Source organism: Lissotriton helveticus, chromosome 5_1, assembly GCF_964261635.1.
Source record: "Lissotriton helveticus chromosome 5_1, aLisHel1.1, whole genome shotgun sequence".
Lineage (NCBI taxonomy): Eukaryota > Metazoa > Chordata > Amphibia > Caudata > Salamandridae > Lissotriton > Lissotriton helveticus.
Genome location: NC_136065.1, coordinates 2136903565 through 2136924734, shown reverse-complemented (window position 1 = coordinate 2136924734; position 21170 = coordinate 2136903565). Strand labels below are relative to the sequence as shown.

The 21170-nt window shown below is 48.3% G+C and overlaps 1 protein-coding gene across 2 annotated transcripts in view; it reads left to right on the top strand.

The window, feature by feature from the left end:
• The first annotated feature begins 363 nt into the window (after positions 1–363).
• PRRX2 (paired related homeobox 2) overlaps positions 364–21170 on the top strand; it is a 110255-nt gene continuing 89448 nt past the window's right edge. For both annotated transcript variants that reach the window (XR_013594634.1, XM_078641548.1), the window contains exon 1: positions 364–605. Coding sequence is in view for 1 of the 2 variants with exons in the window: in XM_078641548.1 (XP_078497674.1) it covers positions 383–605 (223 nt within the window). In the remaining variant the exon portion in view is untranslated. The remainder of the gene's footprint in view (positions 606–21170) is intronic.

The following is a 21170-nucleotide window of genomic DNA, read 5'->3' as shown; positions in this document are numbered from 1 at the left end:
GAGAGAAGGGAGGAAAGAGCAGCTGGGAAGGAAGACAGTAGAGGAAAAGAAAACAAACTTTAAGAGGAAGAGAAACAAAGACATAAAGAAGTGAGGAAAGAGAGCGGAACGGAGGGGAGGGGGCGGGGCGAGGAGGGGGCACGGAGGGGGGGGGGGAGAGGCGGAAGGGAGGAGGAAGCAGGACGGAGGAGGGAGGAGAGGCGAGGGAGCAAGAAAGGAAAACAGAAAGAGCCGTTAGAGGAATAACACGAGGAGGGGGTGAGAAGGAAAGAAGGAAGTGAGGGAAAGAAGCGGAGAAGAGTGAAAGGAGGGGGGCAGGAGGGGGGGCACAGGGAGGGGGGCGAGAGAAGGAGAGATAGGGGAGGGCTGGGACTCCGGGGCCATGGAGCGGGACTACCTGACCCTGGAGAAGGCCCCCGGGGCCCCCTGTGGCCCCCAGGCCCTGCGCATCCTGGACCCCCCGCAGAGCAGGAAGAACTTCAGCGTCAGCCACCTCCTGGACCTGGAGGAGGCGGGGAGGGTCGTGGAGCGGGACCCCCCCGAGGGCTGCGAGGACCCCGAGGACGAGGGCAGCAGCGACAGCGAGAGGGCCCCGGGCCCCGGAGGTCAGTGCTGGGGGTGCGCGGGGAGGCTGGGCTGGGCTGGAGGCAGTAAGTGGTGAGAACGACCGAACAGTGGTAGATGCATGGTAGCCCTGCTGAGAAGTGCCGGCACTGCCCTGGTGAGAAGTGCCGGCACTGCCCTGCTGAGAAGTGCCGGCACTGCCCTGCTGAGAAGTGCCGGCACTGCCCTGCTGAGAAGTGCCGGCACTGCCCTGCCGAGAAGTGCCGGCACCAACCCTTAAAAGTATAGAAGCCTGCCCACGTAAGAAGTGCAGCCCTGGTGATAGGTATTTTTTAATGTACAGTTACAGGTATAGCAGCTCTGGTGAGAAGTGCAACCTGGTGAAAAGTGTTTGTATTGTACCATTACAAGTATAGGAGCCCAGGTGGGAAGTGTGGACCCTGTACCATTTAAAAGCTAGCAGCCCTGATAAGAAGTGCAGCACTGATGATAAGTGTTGGTACTGTACCATTCAAAGGGTAGCAGCCCTGGCGAGAAGTGCTGGGACTGTAACATTGAAATGATAGCAGCCCTGATTGGAAGTGCAACCCCGGTGAGAAGTGCTCGTACTGCACCGTTACAAGTATAGCAGGCCAGGTGGGAAGAGCAGCCCTAGTCAAAAGTGCTGGCACTGTACAATTAAAAGTACAGAGTCCTTGCCTAGAAGTCTGTACTGCGCCATTAAAGGAGAGTTACTTGCAGAGAAGTGCAGCTACTGTATAATTAAGACATACCAGCCCTGATAGCAAGCACTGCCACTCAAACTGAAAGTGTGGCAGCACTGCTGAGAAGTGATAGCACTGTCCATTAGAGGTATAGCTGCCCTGATAAGGAGTGCCAGCACTGCCCCATCAAGAGTACTGCATCCCTGGTAAGCATTAAGTGCGATTCATCCCTAATAAGAAGTGCTAGCACTGTCGCTTTAGGCGCTCTACAGCCCAGGTTAGAAGTGCTGGCACTGTCCCATTAAGAGTACTGCATCTCTGGTAAGCATCAAGTTCGATTCATCCCTACTAAGAAGTGCTGGCACTGTCGCTTTAGGCGCTCTACTGCCCAGGGCAGAAGTGCTGGCACTGTCCCATCAAGTGTACTGCATCTCTGGTAAGCATTAAGTGCTCTTCATCCCCAATAAGAAGTGCTAGCACTGTCCCTGTAGGTGCTCTACAACCCAGGTCCGAAGTGCAGGCACCGCCCCATTAAGTTCTATGCAGCCCTAGTAAGAAGCGCTGCCACTGTTCCATTCAGTGCGCTGCATACTAGGTAAGAAGTGCTGGCACTGTCACATTAAGTGCTCTTCAGTTCTGGTAAGAAGTGCTGGCACTGTCCCATTGAGTGCTCTTTAACCCTGGTAAGAAGTGCTGACAGTATCCCATTACGTACACTGCACCACTGGTAAGAAGTCCTGCAATGGTCTCATTAAGTGATTTCAGCCCTGATAAGAAGTGCTGGCACTGTCATATTAAGTGTACCATGGTAGAAAGGGATGGCACTGGTTCATGAAGTGTTCTTCTTACTTCCAGTAAGAAGTGCTGGCACTGCCCCAATAAATAGAATGCAGTCCTGATAAGAAGCACTGCCATTGTCCTATTAGCTGCTCTTCCACACTGGTAAGCAGTGCAGGCACTGTCCCAGGAAGTGCTCTTCAGCACTGGTACGAAGTGCTGTCCTAGTCATTGCTCCTCCGCCTTGTTTGAAGTGCTGATACTGTGCTATTAGATGCTGTTCTGCTCTAATAAGAAGTGCTCACACTGCCTCAGTAAAATGCTCTCCAGCCCTGGAAAGAAGTGCTTCTTCTATCCCATTAAGTGCATTACAGCCCTGGTAAGAAGTGCTTGCGCTCTCCCATCAAATGTTCTTCAGCAGTTAATGGGACAGTGCCAGCACTTCTTATTTTCTCTGTCCCATTACCTACACTGCACGCCTTGTAAGAAGTTCTGGCACTGTCTCAAGTGCTTTTCAGCCCTGGTAAGAAGTGCTGCACTGTCCCATTAAGTGCATTACAACCATGGCAGGAAGAGATGGCACTGGCTCATTAAGAGTTCTTCTTACTGCCAGTAAGAAGTGCCGGCACTGTCCTATTAGGTAGAATGCAGTCCTGATAAGAAGCGCTGCCGTTGTCCTATTAAGTGCTCTTCAGCACTGGTGAGACGTGCTGGCACTGTCCTATTAAGTACACCCCATCCCTGGTAAGAAGTGCTGGCACTGTCCCATTGAGTACACGGCCCCTCTGGTAAGAAGTGCTGGCACTGACCCATTAAGTACCCTGCACCCATGGTAAGAATTGCTCGCCCTGTCACATCAAGTACGCTGCACCCCTGATAAGTGCTGGCCCTGTCACATTAAGTACACTGCACCCCTGATAAGTGCTGGCACTGTTCACATTAAGTACACTGCACCCCTGATAAGTGCTGGCCCTGTCACATTTAGTACACTGCACCCCTGGCCCTGTCACATTTAGTACACTGCACCCCTGATAAGTGCTGGCACTGTTCACATTAGGTACGCTGCACCCCTGATAAGTGCTGGCCCTGTCACATTAAGTACTCTTCACCCCCTGATAAGTGCTGGTACGGTCACATTAAGTACACTGCACCCCTAATACGTGCTGGCACTGTTCACATTAAGTACGCTGCACCCCTGGTAAGTGCTGGCACTGTTCACATTAAGTACACTGCACCCCTGATAAGTGCTGGCACTGTTCACATTAAGTACGCTGCACCCCTGATAAGTGCTGGCCCTGTCACATTTAGTACACTGCACCCTTGATAAGTGCTGGCACTGTCACATAAAGTACACTCCACCCCTGATAAGTGCTGGCTCTGTCACATTAAGTACACTGCACCCCTGATAAGTGCTGGCCCTGTCACATTTAGTACACTGCACCATTGATAAGTGCTGGCTCTGTCACATTAAGTACACTGCACCCCTGATAAGTGCTGGCTCTGTCACATTAAGTACACTCCACCCCTGATAAGTGCTGGCTCTGTCACATTAAGTACACTGCACCCTTGATAAGTGCTGGCCCTGTCGCATTTAGTACACTGCACCCTTGATAAGTTCTGGCCTGGTCACATTTAGTACACTGTACCCCTGATAAGTGCTGGCTCTGTCACATTAAGTACACTGCACCCCTGATAAGGGCTGGCACTGTCACATTAAGTACACTGCACCCCTGATAAGTGCTGGCACTGTTCACATTAAGTACGCTGCACCCCTGATAAGTGCTGGCCCTGTCACATTAAGTACACTGCACCCCTGATAAGTGCTGGCACTGTTCACATTAAGTACACTACACCCCTGATAAGTGCTGGCCCTGTCACATTAAGTGCACTCCACCCCTGATAAGTTCTAGCCTGGTCACATTTAGTACACTGCACCCCTGATAAGTGCTGGCTCTGTCACATTAAGTGCACTCCACCCCTGATAAGTGCTGGCTCTGTCACATTAAGTACACTGCACCCCTGATAAGTGCTGGCACTGTTCACATTAAGTACACTGCACCCCTGATAAGTGCTGGCACTGTTCACATTAAGTACACTGCACCCCTTATAAGTGTTGGCCTGGTCACATTTAGTACACTGCAGCCCTGATAAGTGCTGGCACTGTTCACATTAAGTACACTACACCCCTGATAAGTGCTGGCCCTGTCACATTAAGTGCACTCCACCCCTGATAAGTTCTGGCCTGGTCACATTTAGTACACTGCACCCCTGATAAGTGCTGGCTCTGTCACATTAAGTGCACTCCACCCCTGTTAAGTGCTGGCACTGTTCACATTAAGTACACTGCACCCCTGATAAGTGCTGGCACTGTTCACATTAAGTACACTGCACCCCTGATAAGTGCTGGCAGTGTTCACATTAAGTACACTGCACCCCTGATAAGTGCTGACCCTGTCACATTAAGTACACTGCACCCCTGGCCCTGTCACATTTAGTACACTGCACCCCTGATAAGTGCTGGCACTGTTCACATTAAGTACACTGCAACCCTGGTGCCCGATTCACAGAACTAACTTAAGACAACATCCTAAACTTACTACCATTTCGGTACTCACAGAAGTTAGGAGTCGTAACTTTAGGACTCCTAAATGCCTTCTGTGAATACCGAAAGTCTTAAAGTTAGGATTTTTCTCAGTTTAGGAATCCTCAGTTCAGAGTAGTTCACGCGCCCCACGTAAAGGACGCGTGAGTGGAGAGCAAACCACGCCCAATGCGTGAGCCCTATAATCCTACTAATTGTAAAGATACTTGTAGTGGCATGAATGAAAGAAGAGCCGATGACAAGCAACGGACAGCAGGAGTCGGAGTAAGAACTATTCTCTCCACAATGCTGCTGCTGAGCACTGGTTGCAGTCATTCTAAAAGTTATTTAATGTTCCTTTTAATTGAAATATAATTCTTAATCCTGCAATGTTTGTTGGTCATTTATATTGTTATTATTAAGAGGAGCGCAGGCACTGGGGATGATATCATTGTTACTAACAGTTAGACTGCTATTATTGTGTGCACTAGCACTGCTACTACTACTGCTGCTACTGCCAATGCTATGATTGCTATTACTGCTACTACAACTTCTACTACTATTGGTACTACTCCTGCTACTGATACTGTTGCTACTACTGCCTCTACTGCCAGAGGCTGTGGGTAGGTCCACTTCACTGATCTGTTTAATTGTCACTCACATGTTACTCCCACCCACCACAGCTTACAGCAGGAGGCTGTGGGTCAGGCCACTTCATCCATTGGTCTGTTTAAGTGTCAATCACATGTTACTCCCACCCACCACAGCTTACAGCAGGAAGCAGTGGATCAGGCCACTTCATCCATTGGTCTGTTTAATTGTCAATCACATCTTACTCCCACCCACCTCAGCTTACAGCAGGAGGCAGCGAGTCAGGCCAATTCATCCATTGGTCTGTCAAACTGTCACTCAGATATTATTCCCACCCACCACAGCTTACAGCAGGAAGCAGTGGGTCAGGCCACTTCATCCATTGGTCTGTTAAACTGTCATTCAGATATTACTCCCACCCCCCACAGCTTACAGCAGGAAGCAGTGGATCAGGCCACTTCATCCATTGGTCTGTTTAATTGTCATATTACTCCCACCCACCACAGTTTTTAAACAAATATGGAAAAGGTGACTGAGTGCTAATTGCGCTGGGATGTGATAGTAATTCAAATCCACAATTTTTAAAGCTCAAAGGATAAGGGTATGGTCACCCACCCACAACCAGAAGGGGTAATGTAAAACAAAACCACCAATATCACAAAAAGCAGAATATATCCTGAGCTAAACTTGGACGTCAAAAAGTTCTTCAAATGAATTCCGAACGAGATGTAGTCTTCATATCTTCTTTTTATTATTGATGCATTTCTTCATGAGACAAACTAGCCGCCAGCACGTGTTTCGTCTTGGTGAATAAACCATAGACTTCTTCAGGGCTAAAGTAAAATCTGTAAATGTGAGTTGAAACGTACTATCCACATGTAATAAGCACACTAACTATTGATTATTTATCTGAGGGCTCCCAAATCATTTTCAATGTAACGGTCCTACTTCAAACTCAATAATGAGCTCCCGGTATCCTGCGCGTGTGTTGTAAAGCCGGTAAACAAGTCCAAAACGTGGCGTGTAGCTTCTAAAAAAATGCAGTGAGTCAGGCAACTTCATCCATTGGTCTGTTTAATTGTCACTCACATATTACTCCCACCCACCTCAGCTTACAACAGGAGACAGTGAGTCAGGCCACTTCATCCATTGGTCTGTTTAATTGTCACTCACATATTACTCCCACCCACCTCAGCTTACAACAGGAGACAGTGAGTCCGGCCCCTTCATCCATTGGTCTGTTTAATTGTCACTCACATATTACTCCCACCCACCACAGCTTACAGCAGGAGGCTGTGGGTCAGGCCACTTCATCCATTGGTCTGTTAAACTGTCACTCAGATATTACTCCCACCCCCCACAGCTTACAACAGGAGGCAGTGGATCAGGCCACTTCATCCATTGGTCTGTTAAACTGTCACTCAGATATTACTCCCACCCCCCACAGCTTACAACAAGAGGCAGTGAGTCCGGCCACTTCCTTCATTGATCTGTTTAGATGTCATTCACATGTTATTCCCGCCCACCACAGCTTACAGCAGGAGGCAGTGGGTGAGAGTGTGAGTGTTCACCAGCATTTGCCAGTGGCCTTCAGGGCCGGACTGGGATCCTAAAGCAGTCTTGGCAATTACCTCCGAACCGGCCCCAGTAACAACAAGCATTTGCAATGCAATCGGTCTCGCCTTTGGGACCTTTTATGTATTTAGCGATGCAGCACATTAGCCTGGGTGCTGAGACATCTACTGTTCTTTAACATGGAGGGCAAGTAAGCACCAAGCTGCATGACGCATCAGGTATGGGAACACATGGAGAGGAATATTGCCTTTCAGAGGGAAATGGTATAGCCCAAAGCTCTGTTTATATTATAAAATCAGGGCCTTTGTTGGTGATATTACTGAAAATACAAGATTTGAAAACAATACTATTGTCTACGGGTGCTCGTGGAAGACAATTTCTATGCACTGGACTCTAGACAATGCTAAAGTGATTCTGGTATTTTACTGACCTCTGCTGGTCGTTTTCTATCAAGAAATTTAAATCGAGGCAGTTGCCAGAAAAATTAAAAAAAGAAGGTCTCTCAGCAGAAAGCAAATCTGGTACTTTACTGACCTCTGCTGGTCATTTTCTATCAGGACAGTTAAAGAGAGGCAGGTGAACAGAAAATAAAGTCCCTAAGCAGACAAGTCCTAGGGCTGATCTCCAGAGCCCACATAGTACATACACATAGAAGTATATAATAAGTATAAACTAAATTATATACAAGCGGTCTCCAATGCTCGACCTAAAAATGTCCCCCACCGATCCACAACCGGCCCTCAAAATCAGACTTCTTCAGCCTCCAACTCGACCAAGCAAAAAACCGCCCGAGAAAACTATTTGAGCTAATCAAAACACAATCCAAGGAACAACCCCAACCGCTCAACACTAGGTGTGAGGCACCCTCCTGTGAAGACTTCGCTGCTTTCTTCATCCAAAAAACTGACAAAATAAAAAGCGATCTCCTCATTGATGCAAGCCTCTACTCCAAACCCCAACGCCTAGCACCCACTGAACCAAAAAACAATGCTACATGGTCAACCTTCGGCACATACTCGGAAGAAGAAATTGGCAAACTGCTCAGCACCCTGAAACCATCCAATCACCTCACGGACCCCCTCCCTGCCTCCGCAGTAAAAGACTTTACCCCTTTGCTTCTCCCTCTCTGGACTAAAATTATCAACAGCTCACTCCAACAAGGAAGCATTCCTGACTCTCTCAAAATTGGACAGGTCACACCTCTACTAAAGAAACCTACAGCCGACCCCTCTGATCTTAACAATTATCGTCCCATCACCAATATTCCTACTCTCGCCAAACTACTGGAAAAATGCGCACAACTTCAATTGACTAAACACATTGAGCAATTCGATCTCCTCAATGCCCACCAGTCAGGCTTCCGAGCAGGACACAGCACAGAAACTGCTATGACTCACATAATTGACGACGCACTTCAAATGCTAGACCAAAACGACACCTGCCTCCTCATCCTTCTAGATCTCTCTTCAGCATTCGACACCGTTAAACATGAGAATCTACTAGAACTACTAAACACAAGAATGGGTTTATCTGGAACTGTTCTCAAGTGGTTCACTTCCTTTCTCCACAACAGGACGCAGAAATTCAAGAGCAACAACCTGATGTCCTCGCCAATACCTGTGACGCTAGGCGTCCCCCAAGGATCCTCCCTATCCCCAACTTTGTTCAACCTAGTCATGGAACCTCTCACCTCCTTGCTACAAGCATCCAACGTAAACTTTCACATGTACGCCGATGACACTCCGCTATATCTCAAGCTACAATCCCCCAAAGACATCTTGCGTCTGAACTCAACGATCAGAAGCACCCAATCTTGGCTGGCTGATAACCACCTCAAACTAAACGCTATGAAGACTGAGTTCCTTCTGATCTCACCTCCCACGAAAATATCTACCACACAAACATGGCTTAAGCACCTAACAGCACTCAATGTCCAACCGACCATAGTGGATTCAGCAAAATCTTTAGGCATAACACTAGACGCCAATCTCAACATGCAGCAGCATATCAGCAAGGCAACAAAGGGAGCGAACTTCCAGATCAATACTCTGAGGAAACTTAAACCCCACCTCCCAGCCAAAGACTTCCAAACAGCAGTACAAGCGCTAGTCATCCCACGTATTGAATACGGCAGCACCGCCCTCTGCGGACTCCCCCTAACTACTACCGCACCACTAAGAGCTTCTTTGAATGCTGCAGCGAGACTCATCACTGGGTCAAAAAAGCACTCCCATATTACCCCTGACTTGAAATCCCTGAATTGGCTGCCTTTTGAAGCCAGAATACAGCTGAAAATCTCCTGCATGACACACAAGGCGGTACACATAAACTCACCCGGCTACCTCGCTCAGAAACTGACAATCTCTGGGGGAACTAGAAACACGAGAGGCACAAACAATCTTCTGCTGAAACCTCGAAGATTCCGGAAGGAAAAAACTTACAAGCGCTCCTTCTCAGGATTGGCGCCTAGGATTTGGAACTCACTCCCTCCCGAAACCAGGCTTATCTCTTCCACTACACTCTTTAAAAAAGAAGTAAAAGCTATCCTCATGGCTAAATACACTTGATCTATCATCTCGAACTCTGTCAACACCTTGCACCGATCTGTTTTGCATGCTTGACTCATTTACTTATTTGTATGAGTTGTTTTATTACTCACGTGATGGCTTGCAGCCACATATTTGTACTATGTAATCTATTGATCTATTGTTTGACTATGTTCCCTCATGTACCCCTCTATGTAAAGCGCTCTGATATCTGTGAAGATCTTGTTCGCGCTATATAAAACGTTGAAAATAAATAAATAAATAAATAAATCCCTTCCGGCCCACCAGGTAATCGCCTGGTGCCCGCTACAGCCTGTCTGGCCCTGATGTCCTTACCTGGAACAGCAGAACACTGTAATGTTTCTTGTAAGTCCATTTAACAGTGCTGACTCCCATCCACAGTTATGAATTGCACATTTGCACTTGTAAGCGCTGCTGTCTGTGCGTGTCACTTGGGGGTGCAGATGGCTCTGTGCATGGGGTTCTCAGAGCTGGGATTTAATTTACTCCACTAAGACATGCCTAGACTGTGCAGTATTACAAGTAGACTTCAGGGTCCACTGGATAGACAGCCTGCTGAGTCAGCAAAGACCTTGGTCTCCTCACCGCTGGTGGATGACCCGCCTCCATGTCTGTCAATCCCGCCCTGCTGAGTCAGCAAAGACCTTGGTCTCCTCCCCTCTGGTGGATGACCCGCCCCTATGTCTGTCAATCCAGCCTTGCTGAGTCAGCGGAGACCTTGGTCTCCTCCCTATTGGTGGATGACCCGCCCCTAGGTCTGTCAATCCAGCCCTGCTGAGTCAGCATTTAGATGTTTGTCTCCTCCCCTCTGGTGGATGACCCGCCCCCATGTCGGTGGATGCCGCTGTGCCTGTAGATGGTCTCTGATGGAGGTGGATGCACGCGCAGCAGAGGCCCTTCCACCACTGGTGAATGCTGAGCAGGTCGCCATGTTTATTGCGTGGTGGTTTTCTCTTCGCTCGCCACGGACATTTTCTTTTAGGGTCACCCAGGCCTCCTCCCTTGAAGGACAAAGCAGCGATTCTAGCCTGACCTAAAGATGGCGGGCTACCGTTAAGGCGACCAGAGTGTCTCAGTGGAGAGCAGGCCGCTTGGTCAAGGGAGTCAACGGTACAGCTAGCCGCAGCTCTGCAGGCGGAAACCCTACGGTTGCCTTACCTCTGGAGTGTGTGGGGTACATGCAAACATGTCAGGACAGGAGCATTATCAATGAATGCTGGTGCTCCAGGTCCACTAAACTCTATAGGAGTCCCTTCCTGCGCTGCCGCGCCCGCATCATGGACATACTTACTTCATGCTCTGTACTCTGCCTTTACTACCTTTGGAAAAAATAAATCAATAAAAATGATTCCTTTAGGACCTCCCTTCCAAGAAACCTACAACAGGGTCAAAGAGATGCATAAAATCAGTGAGTGACAGAAGAGGTCTGGGCTATCTTGAAGATCGAACAGATATTGCCCCATTGCTTCTTTGGGCAAAGATCTGTCTATCTGAGAACTTAGGGGCCGATTCACAGAACTAACTTAAGACAAAATCCTAAACTTACTACTTTTGGTATTCACAGAAGGCATTTAGTAGTAGTAAAGTTAGGATTTTGTCTTAAGTTTGACTTAAGACAAACTTAAGACAGACTTAAGACAAACTTATGAGAGACTTAAGACAGATTTAAGACAGACTTAAGACAACCTTAAGACGGACTTAAGACAAATGTAAGACAAAATCCTAACTTAAGTCTGTCTTAAGTCTCTCATAAGTTTGTCTTAAGTCTGTCTTAAGTCTGTCTTAAGTTTGTCTTAAGTCAAACTTAAGACAAAATCCTAACTTAAGTTTGTCATAAGTCTCTCATAAGTTTGTCTTAAGTCTGTCTTAAGTTTGTCTTAAGTCAAACTTAAGACACAATCCTAACTTTCCTACTACTAAATGGCTTCTGTGAATACCAAAAGTAGTAAGTTTAGGATTCTGTCTTAAGTTAGTTCTGTGAATCGGGCCCTTATTGTTCTCAAGGGAAGTCATTAAGGACGGTACCAATTTAGAGAGCGCATTGTCGATCCCTTGGCTCCGCTTCGTGAAGGATACATTTCGTGAGGTAGCCCTGGGGCACCACTATGACAATCCTACAAGAATCCATACAAATGCGAAAGCCATTGTAAAAGAGGCGCATTATTCTGGGGCAAATATGCGCTTCTTACAACTGGTAGTGACAGCTCCCTCATGTTTTTTCCCTGCAGAACAACAATTTTATCTAGCTTTTACCACCAATTCTCAAACACCATTCTTTTTGACAAGATTGCGTCTAAGCACTTTTCACTTTTTAGTGGCATTTCCGAAACAATCAGGATGGATTGATTCACTAGCGCCTTATCCGTGTGACAATTTGGCAGCTCAGAGCACTTTACACTTTATGTTGTTCTGTTCCCTTTATAAAGAGGCGAGGGGGGAATTCTTAGCCCCACTTTTGAGGGAAATCCGGCCATGTACCTATATTGACGTTTTTTTATTTTCTGCATCATTTGTCTACTTTACCTATTTGCACTGCAGTCTCTAATTACATTAAAGTTGCAATGTCCATAAGAAAGCGCTATGAGTCAATATAGATTAACAGAACTTTTGTACCCTTTTAATAACAATTATCCTCATTTATGAAATTTTATGGTTGACAATATAGACTGTTGCATTCGGCATTTGGCGTTAGAGTTTATAATCCCTATCCGAACCGTCCAAATGCCATCTCTTGCCCGTGTTTTTAAACTGATTTTATTTACGCCTCTGTAACTATACGATATGAAAATATTATCACTGTAAGTATGTATGTCAAACTTTTATGATCTTTGGAACCAAATAAAGTTATTTTGAATTGACAAGAGAGGTGGCTGGTGTGTGGACTATTGTGATGAACTGTTTCTAAAGTAGGCGCGTCTTCAAATACTTCCTAAGTTGGAGCAGCTTTGGGGGGGTGGTGATGGATATAGGGATGTTGGCCCAGATCCTTAGTGCATAGATGGAAAAGGCCTGGGGCCTCATTTATGAGGCCTTGCGTCACTTTTACTCCTCTACTGGGGCCTCATTTATGAGGCCTTGCGTCACTTTTACGCCTCTACTGGGGCCTCATTTATGAGGCCTTGCGGCCTTGCGTCACTTTTACTCCTCTACTGGGGCCTCATTTATGAGGCCTTGCGTCACTTTTACTCCTCTACTGGGGCCTCATTTATGAGGCCTTGCGTCACTTTTACGCCTCTACTGGGGCCTCATTTATGAGGCCTTGCGTCACTTTTACGCCTCTACTGGGGCCTCATTTATGAGGCCTTGCGTCACTTTTACTCCTCTACTGGGGCCTCATTTATGAGGCCTTGCGTCACTTTTACTCCTCTACTGGGGCCTCATTTATGAGGCCTTGCGTCACTTTTACTCCTCTACTGGGGCCTCATTTATGAGGCCTTGCGTCACTTTTACGCCTCTACTGGGGCCTCATTTATGAGGCCTTGCGTCACTTTTACGCCTCTACTGGGGCCTCATTTATGAGGCCTTGCGTCACTTTTACTCCTCTACTGGGGCCTCATTTATGAGGCCTTGCGTCACTTTTACTCCTCTACTGGGGCCTCATTTATGAGGCCTTGCGTCACTTTTACTCCTCTACTGGGGCCTCATTTATGAGGCCTTGCGTCACTTTTACTCCTCTACTAGGGCCTCATTTATGAGGCCTTGCGTCACTTTTACGCCTCTGGTGCGTCACTTTTTGTGACGCACCAGCAGCGTAAAAAATGTGCCTTGTTGCACCATATTTACAAATTGACGCATCTACCTAGATGCGTCACTTTGTAAACCCCGTAGAAAAAAACAGGAGTGTAACCCTTATCCCAAACTGGGATTGGGGTTCGAAGGCTTATATAGATACAGTATCCCAACAGGTAAAACTTTGAAAGACAATTGTTAAAGTATGCACAAGGCATTACATAAGCACGTAAATAAGGAGTCAATTATTTCGAAAATTTGTGTGCAACAGTTACTTATGTATTTGGTTCAAAACAGGGGATGCGTAAATATGACGCATCATTGGTGTCGCAAGGAGGGCACAGTGAAAAGTGCTGCATCGCTGTTTTCACGCAGCGATGCGTCACTTTTCATAAATGAGGCCCCTGTTGCCTTGTTTCTTTTTAATTTATTTTTTAGACTTGTTGGTCTTCTGTCTATCGGAGTCCTGGCTGTGGGTGGCCGGACACCGCCAGAGACGGGGAGCTTGCCTGTAGGATAACCAGGGGTGCTGGTGTCGATAGCTTTGTAAATGATGCAGCTAGTTTTGAAGATGCTGTGGGCAGACAAGGGACCAGTGGAGTTCCGTCAAGTTGAGGGTAATGCCATCATATTTCTTCAGGCACTAGATGAGACGTGCTATGGCACATAGGCTGCCCCTCGAGGTGCCAGGGTGGAGGCTGAGAGGCCACGGAGAAGGGCGTGACCACCACCCAGATACAGGAGTTTGAGGGGTTGATCAGAAGTTCTGAAGTTACTTTCTGGAAACTTGGCTATTCAATCAATAGGATTTGGGAAACATCCTTTACAATGCAACTTTTACCACGCAGTGCTTTTACATCACAACTTTTACAACGCAAACCATTACAACGCATTGCGCTGGGGGGCGCTCTAGGATAGGGAATAGATTTAATTTACTATCCAACACCTTCCCTACTGTCCACGGGGACTGGAGTTGGAATAGTAAATTAAACTATTCACTATCCAGCACCCCAAAGCGCTATGCGTTGTAATGGTATGCGTTGTAAAAACTGCGATGTAAAAGCATGCGTGGTAAAAGCATGCGTTGTAATGTCATACATCCATAGGATTTCTATCATAGTTACCTACTGCAGTCCGTAGCGCCGAGACACCCCAGGGTATTTGTGCGCTTTATAAATCTCAAAAATAAAATAAATAAATAAACCGTTCCACTTCTTTTAAAGGCGAGAACTTGTACTTGACTGTCTTTATTTCTTGGCCATGTGTTCTTTAGAGCAGAGGTTTGGTGTCCAGGGTGAATCCGAGTGACTTGGCAGTCAGTAAAGGTTGGAGTTTGAAGCCGTCAAGTTTCATGTTTCATTGAGCCAGGTTTTTATCTTGTTCGTTTTTCTTGGACAATTATAAGGGTTCTGTTTTGGTTGAGTTTCAGGGAGTCTCTGGACACCCAGGTCTCGATTGTCACGATTCTGTGTACCCACTCATTTCCCTTCTGCAGAAATGCCACAATTCCTGATCCAGAACTTAATTCTGGCTAAGCCCCTTAGTATTCCTGGGTTCCTTATAGAAAACCATGAAACATTTGGGGGATGGGGGCACAGGGGAGAGGTATGAGAGAGAAAGAGCTGGTACAACATGTCTCATCGTCTCACTCTTCAGTGGACTCTTCCCCTTATGGGATGCCTGATGCTTCTACAAAAGATTATACCTTTTCTCCAAACAAAAAAACAAACATTAGACCTGAAAATAGTCTAAAATTAAAAATACCTTGAGGTGAGGAGGATTATTCTCTTTCTCAGTTCTCGTCCCTTTAATAACCAACCCTGATCCTACATATCAGAAAGAAATGAAAAGGAGGGGCTCATTCTGACACTGTGTTCAATAATTCTTGAGATGTTTATCCCCCTCTTACACTCACCCTTTTCAAGTCATGGTCAAAATTCCAAAGCTTACAACAGGGATTACTTCATAACATAAACCACAATAAAAAAGTTGTTCAGTACATGTCTTATCCCCACGTGGAGTCACTTCCTAGAATACTTTAGTCTCTTTAGATAATGTGATGCTCCTCAAAGTACCTACCTGAGTTTTCCAATAATACCTGGGGGAAAATCTATAGGAAACAGGAATTCAAAAAGGTTGGTCGCTAGCACATGTCTCTAAAACCCCTCCTACCTTATTGATCAAGGGAGCCTTACAATCATAGGCCATATGATCTTCACACTTGGGAGGTGATCAAAGGTCTCCCCCAAGTATTGGGGAGCAGCACCCACCTTTGCGGCCTCCCGTTGATACCATGTGATCAAACATGGATGCCGCGGTAAGGCACCGCAAGTCGAGGTTTCCGACTCTCGAGGTCCTTCACCTAGTTTCGCCTTCGCCCCAATGCTGAGCCATAGTAGAAATGAAGATTTTTGTGGACAAAACCTCTTCCTTTGGCCAACCCCATCAAAGAAGACGTAAAGATGAGAGCCATAATAAATCTATGGGTAACGTGGCAATCTTTTATGATCTAGCTCAGTGTTTAACCTGTCGTCCGGGGATTCTACGGGGTCGATGACGCCTACTAATGGGGTCGACGACTGCCTATAAAATTAAATAAAAGGTTAAAATCAAGTGATGTGGTGATATAGGATAGGATAGGATATCCATATCCATACTACTATTATAAAGAGAGAGCTGAAACCTTTGAGGCGGGTAAACTCAAAAAGTACAGCACCAATCACAACACCCAATACAGCATTGGAAAGAGGAGTTGCAGCAGATGGACATAGGCTATACAGGTGGCCACCATATACATTAGAAACGTCAAAGAACCTTAGGGGTAAAGTAGTCCCTTGTGGGCGTGGGCGTTGGAGTGGGCGTGTCGGGGCGTGTTCGTGGGCGTGTCAAACTACACACATTTCACTTTGTGGCGGTAACCGTTGTCAGAGGGGCGTGGGTGTGTCAAGCTACACACTCAGAGGGCTGAGGGCGTGTCGGGGGCGTGGTCATAGCCGTGTCAAAGTACCCACATTATACTTTGTGAGAGGGGCGTACCACAACAGCATTCTCAGAGGGGCGTGCCACAAATTTTATAACAAAAAAATGGCCGCGTCATTCAGTAGTGCGCCTTTCCAATCACGAGTTATAATCACTTCTCACACGTCCGTATGGAAGACACAAGGGGCGCCGCATTCACGCACATTGCCATTCAGGCGGCGTTAATAACATATGTTGCGAAGCAACCTTTGTGGGCATAAGCGTTACTGATCTCAACCGGGGATAAACGCAGGCGTCTCAGAATTCACACACCCACACGTCTCAAAATGCACACGCCCACACACAACAACACTGAACAGCACGCACACCTCACGACGTGCACAAATGCTAATCTCACTGTGATGAGATTAGCGTTCGTGCACGTCGTGAGGTGTGCGTGCCCTTCAGCGTTGTTTTGTGTGGGCGTGTGCATTCTAAGATGCCTGCTGCATTGGAAAGCGGTGGAGTAGCGTTCGGTAAAGTTTGCCGTCCTTCAGGTATATCTTTTTTATACCCGGACAACGTCGGGACGGGCAGCTAGTGTGTTTATAAAGCGCTTGAATGCTGTGGCGTCCTGGCGCTAGTATATGCATGTGTAAGGGATACAGTATTGTCACTCAGTATAGCAGGAGTGGTGTGCAGGCAGTGTTTGAGGCCTTGGATGTCTGAAGCAGAGGAGACCTATAGGTAGAGTTTTCATCGCCCTATCGGTGAACCTTGATGCTTTACCGGTGAGAACACGCAGGAGTTCAAGATGGTGGGGACATAATGGAAACCTGGGGGACTTCGGGAAGATGGGGTGCTTTTGTGACCTGGAGGTGCCCGAGTGAACAAACTGGTGTTGGTTGGGAAGGAAGAGGGAGAATATATAGTATAAGGGTTGATTGGGTGGAATGGCCGACTGTGTCAAAGGCACCTGAAGGATCCAGTAATATCAGGAGGCCGGGGTCATCTTCATCCGTGGTCATTACGGCATCTTCAACAATGTGTACGTTAGCGGTCTCCGTGCTGCAGCAGGCTCCGAAGCCAGACTGAGAGTCGTGGAGGAGATGGTTGTGACTGATGTGATTTTGGGGTTGGTCATAGCTGCTTTTCCAATGATCTTGCCGAGGAAGGGTAGGCGAGTGATGGGCCGGTAGCTGGTGAGGTCATGAGGGCCAAGGGTAGGTTTCTTTAGGAGTGGGGGGTCTGGCCAGCTTTGAGAGAGCCTGGGACGATGCTTTGAGTGAGGGAGGCCTTGACAATGGTAAGCAGAGGTAAGAGAACATCTCTGGAGAGAGCTTTGACGGAGGACGGGGCTAAGACGTCGTCTTCATAGGAAGGGGTTTGATCGAGTTGAGTGTGTGTTGGGTTTGATAAAGTGGGCTTTAAAGGGCGGCCATTGCAGGCTCCTGCAGGAAGGGGCGGGTTTAAGGGATGTATCACGCTTTGTGTTGTTGAGCGGCTGCCGATCTTTCTTCACTGAAGAAGAGGTTGATGGCACTGCACCTTTCTGTGGATTGAGGAGTAGGTGGGTCTGGCAGAGGGTTGATGCAATGCTTGATTGTCTTGAACAGCCTTCTGCCTCTGTTGGTGGCTTCATTGATGGTGGTGTGTGCTACCCCGCTTTCGCTGATGTGATGAGCCGTCAGCACGTTGCACAGAGGCAGTGTTTGAAATGGAAAAATTGAAGTGCAGGTACTCTGTAGCAGAGTACCTGCTTGTTTCTGAGAAGTGCCGGTACTCTCCAATTAAAAGTATAGCATTTCTCTTGAGAAGTACCGCTACTCTCTTCCCAAAATAAAAAAGTGCAGATACTCCATACCAGATAGTACTGGCTCATTTAAAGCACTGCACGGAGGGATTTCTACATCACCAGGTCATCGGGAGTTCTGTTCTCGTTCATATGTTTTTTACTTGCTTTTTTACTCGCTCTAAGTTTTCTCTGGAATTTGTACAGGTCCCATGTACACTTATTTTTAAATAAATTTGCAAAAATATGTCCTCGTCAAGAAGGCGCTGATCCATTTGGGATCTTTTGTTGATCATCAAAGGAGTCTCCCACCTTCACCTGATCCACACCTGTGCTCTGCCCCCTGCTTTGCACCCCAGTCTGAGTCCGAGGCAGACATTTCTAGGCGCTAGGGATGCTGTAAGATTGAGTCCTACGATTGACGATAAGTGAATGCTTACATGGTGCTCACAAGGCGCTGTCCAGGGCGCTGTGGACACTACTTGTGTCTCGAGAGGTCAGTAGCACTGAAATGCAATTTCCTAACAAAGCATTTGTTTTATAAAATCCAAAGCAGTGTTTCTTTGAGCTCCCAGGCAAATTGTAAGGTGGCCGCTGAGCCGCCGGGGTGAATTGGTGCCGAACTTTGTTTGTAAACAGCCTGTGCTTTGCACCACCACAAAGGAGCGAGTGAACCCCTTCCTTGAAGATCACTACGAGGTGACAGGGATTTGGGAGAAAACACGTGGCCATATTATCAAGCCCAATATCGCCGCTTTAGCTGCCGTTTTCGGTTGAAAAGCACCCATTAAAATATCTCACTATTATCAAAGACACGCTAACACGTGTTTCCTTGAGTTGGCAGCTGTTTTTACTTCACTTTGTATGTCAGTGATTATTATCGCTAATGACATGCAATTTGGGCGTTCCTCGCAATGTCAGCATGATAGACGATGCAAACACAACAATGCACTATTTACAATGCGGCCCCGCGATAAGAGAAGCAGCGCTAACCGCCGTTATCGCCGGATTGTAACGCCTGCTTTCAACTTTACTTAGCGTTCTTCACAACGGGAGGTGGATTGACAGCTTAAAGCCACACTCCGCTATTAGCAAGCTTCTCTGACATTATCGCTAGATTTCCCTCGGTAAACTTGATTATCGCCGTCTGTCCCTGTGTTTTACTTCGCCTGTGTGGCAAGCGTTGCCGATATGCCGCTAACACGGCGAAGTAAAACAGCGACAGACGGCGATATTTAAAAACGCGCTATGCGCGTTTAGTGATAATTATCGCTAGTCCTTGTTAATATGCCCCACAATCTCAAGTCAGAGGTGGAACAAGAGTCGTGGGCAGACAGTTCCTCCTGGATAGCTCCTCACAGACGACCTCTGGGCGCTGTGCCCCCGTCAGTCCCCCTCTTCCTCGTGGGGTGCAGGGCTGGGGTCAGGGGTCAGGAGTTTAGGCCTCATCCCGGTCTTAAAGACCACATCAACACAGTGCCTGGTCCACTCAAGGGCAGGGAGGCTCCTCGGAGCAGGAGGGGGCTGCGCCCTTCCTTCTGGGCACCCCTATATTTACATTAAGACGTGTGCACCGGAGGGGAGGGCGCCTGGTGCTCCATCACAGGGATCCGACCTGCAGGGCTCACCTGGCCGTTCGGTCGTTTCCAAGAGCACCTTGGAGAAAGCAGGCGGAGGAGCGGAAGTGAGAGGCACCCATGGTCTGGGGTGTGCCCAGGTGCCCACAAACCCACAGCCCTCTATAGGCTCTAATGCCTACATACCCACAGCCCTCCACAGGCTCTGGTGCCCACATACCCACAGTCCTCTACAGGCTCTGGGGCCCACACACCCACAGCCCTCTACAGGCTCTGGTGCTCACATACCCACAGCCCTCTACAGGCTCTGGTGCCCACACACCCACAGCCCTCCACAGGCTCTGGAGCCCACTTACCCACAGCCCCCTACAGGCTCTGGTGCCCACACACCCACAGCCCTCTACAGGCTCCGGTGCCCACATACCCACAGCCCTCTATAGGCTCTAATGCCTACATACCCACAGCCCTCCACAGGCTCTGATACCCACACCCAACGGCCCTCTCTACAGGCTCTGGTGCCCACAGACCCACAGCCCTCCACAGGCTCTGGTGCTCACATACCCACAGCCCTCTACAGGCTCTGGTGCCCACACACCCACAGCCCTCCACAGGCTCTGGAGCCCACTTACCCACAGCCCCCTACAGGCTCTGGTGCCCACACACCCACAGCCCTCTACAGGCTCCGGTGCCCACATACCCACAGCCCTCTATAGGCTCTAATGCCTACATACCCACAGCCCTCCACAGGCTCTGATACCCACACCCAACGGCCCTCTCTACAGGCTCTGGTGCCCACAGACCCACAGCCCTCCACAGGCTCTGGTGCTCACATACCCACAGCCCTCTACAGGCTCTGGTGCCCATATACCCACAGCCCACTATAGGCTCTGGTGCCAACATACCCACGGCCCTCTACAGGCTCTAGTGCCCACATACCCACGGCCCTCTACAGGCTCTGGTGCCCACATACCCACGGCCCTCTACAGGCTCTGGGGCCCGCATACCCACAGCCCTCTACAGGCTCTGGTGCCCACACACCCACAGCCATCTACAGGCTCTGGTGCCCACATACCCACGGCCCTCCACAGGCTCCGGTGCCCATATACCTACAGCCCTCTATAGGCTCTAATACCCACATACCCACGGCCCTCCACAGGCTCCGGTGCCCATATACCTACAGCCCTCTATAGGCTCTAATACCCACATACCCACGGCCCTCCACAGGCTCCGGTGTCCACATACCTACAGCCCTCTATAGGCTCTGGTGCCCACATACCCACAGCCCTCTACAGGCTCTGGTAGCTGGAGAGATCATTTTGCCTCTGCTAGCTGTGAAGAAAAAGCACCTGAAGCCAGTGTGCCGTCCAGAGTAAAAGGATTCGACGCCTCTTCAGGGGTACTAAGCGCTGTATACATTGAATTACAGTTACTTTTTGTGCGCCTGGTGCCAAGGAATGTAGATGTTTGCCATGTCCCTTCTGTAATATGAATGGCACAGGGGCACATTCTCACCCAGGTGAACCCCAAAGGTGCATTCCCTCATTTGCATGGGGTGTGGCCCTGAAGCAAGTGAGGGAATGTCTGTGCCCCTGACCTCCTGCTAGATTCTGAAAGCAGAAGTGCCCTGACAGTGTGCCACCTAAGAAGTGGCACAGTGCAGCACCTTGAAAGTGCCAGTGTGGCACTTGCAATGTGGCCTGGCACTGTGCTTTGAAAGGCAGTCTATGCTCCTGTCAGTGCACCTTTCCGTGCTCC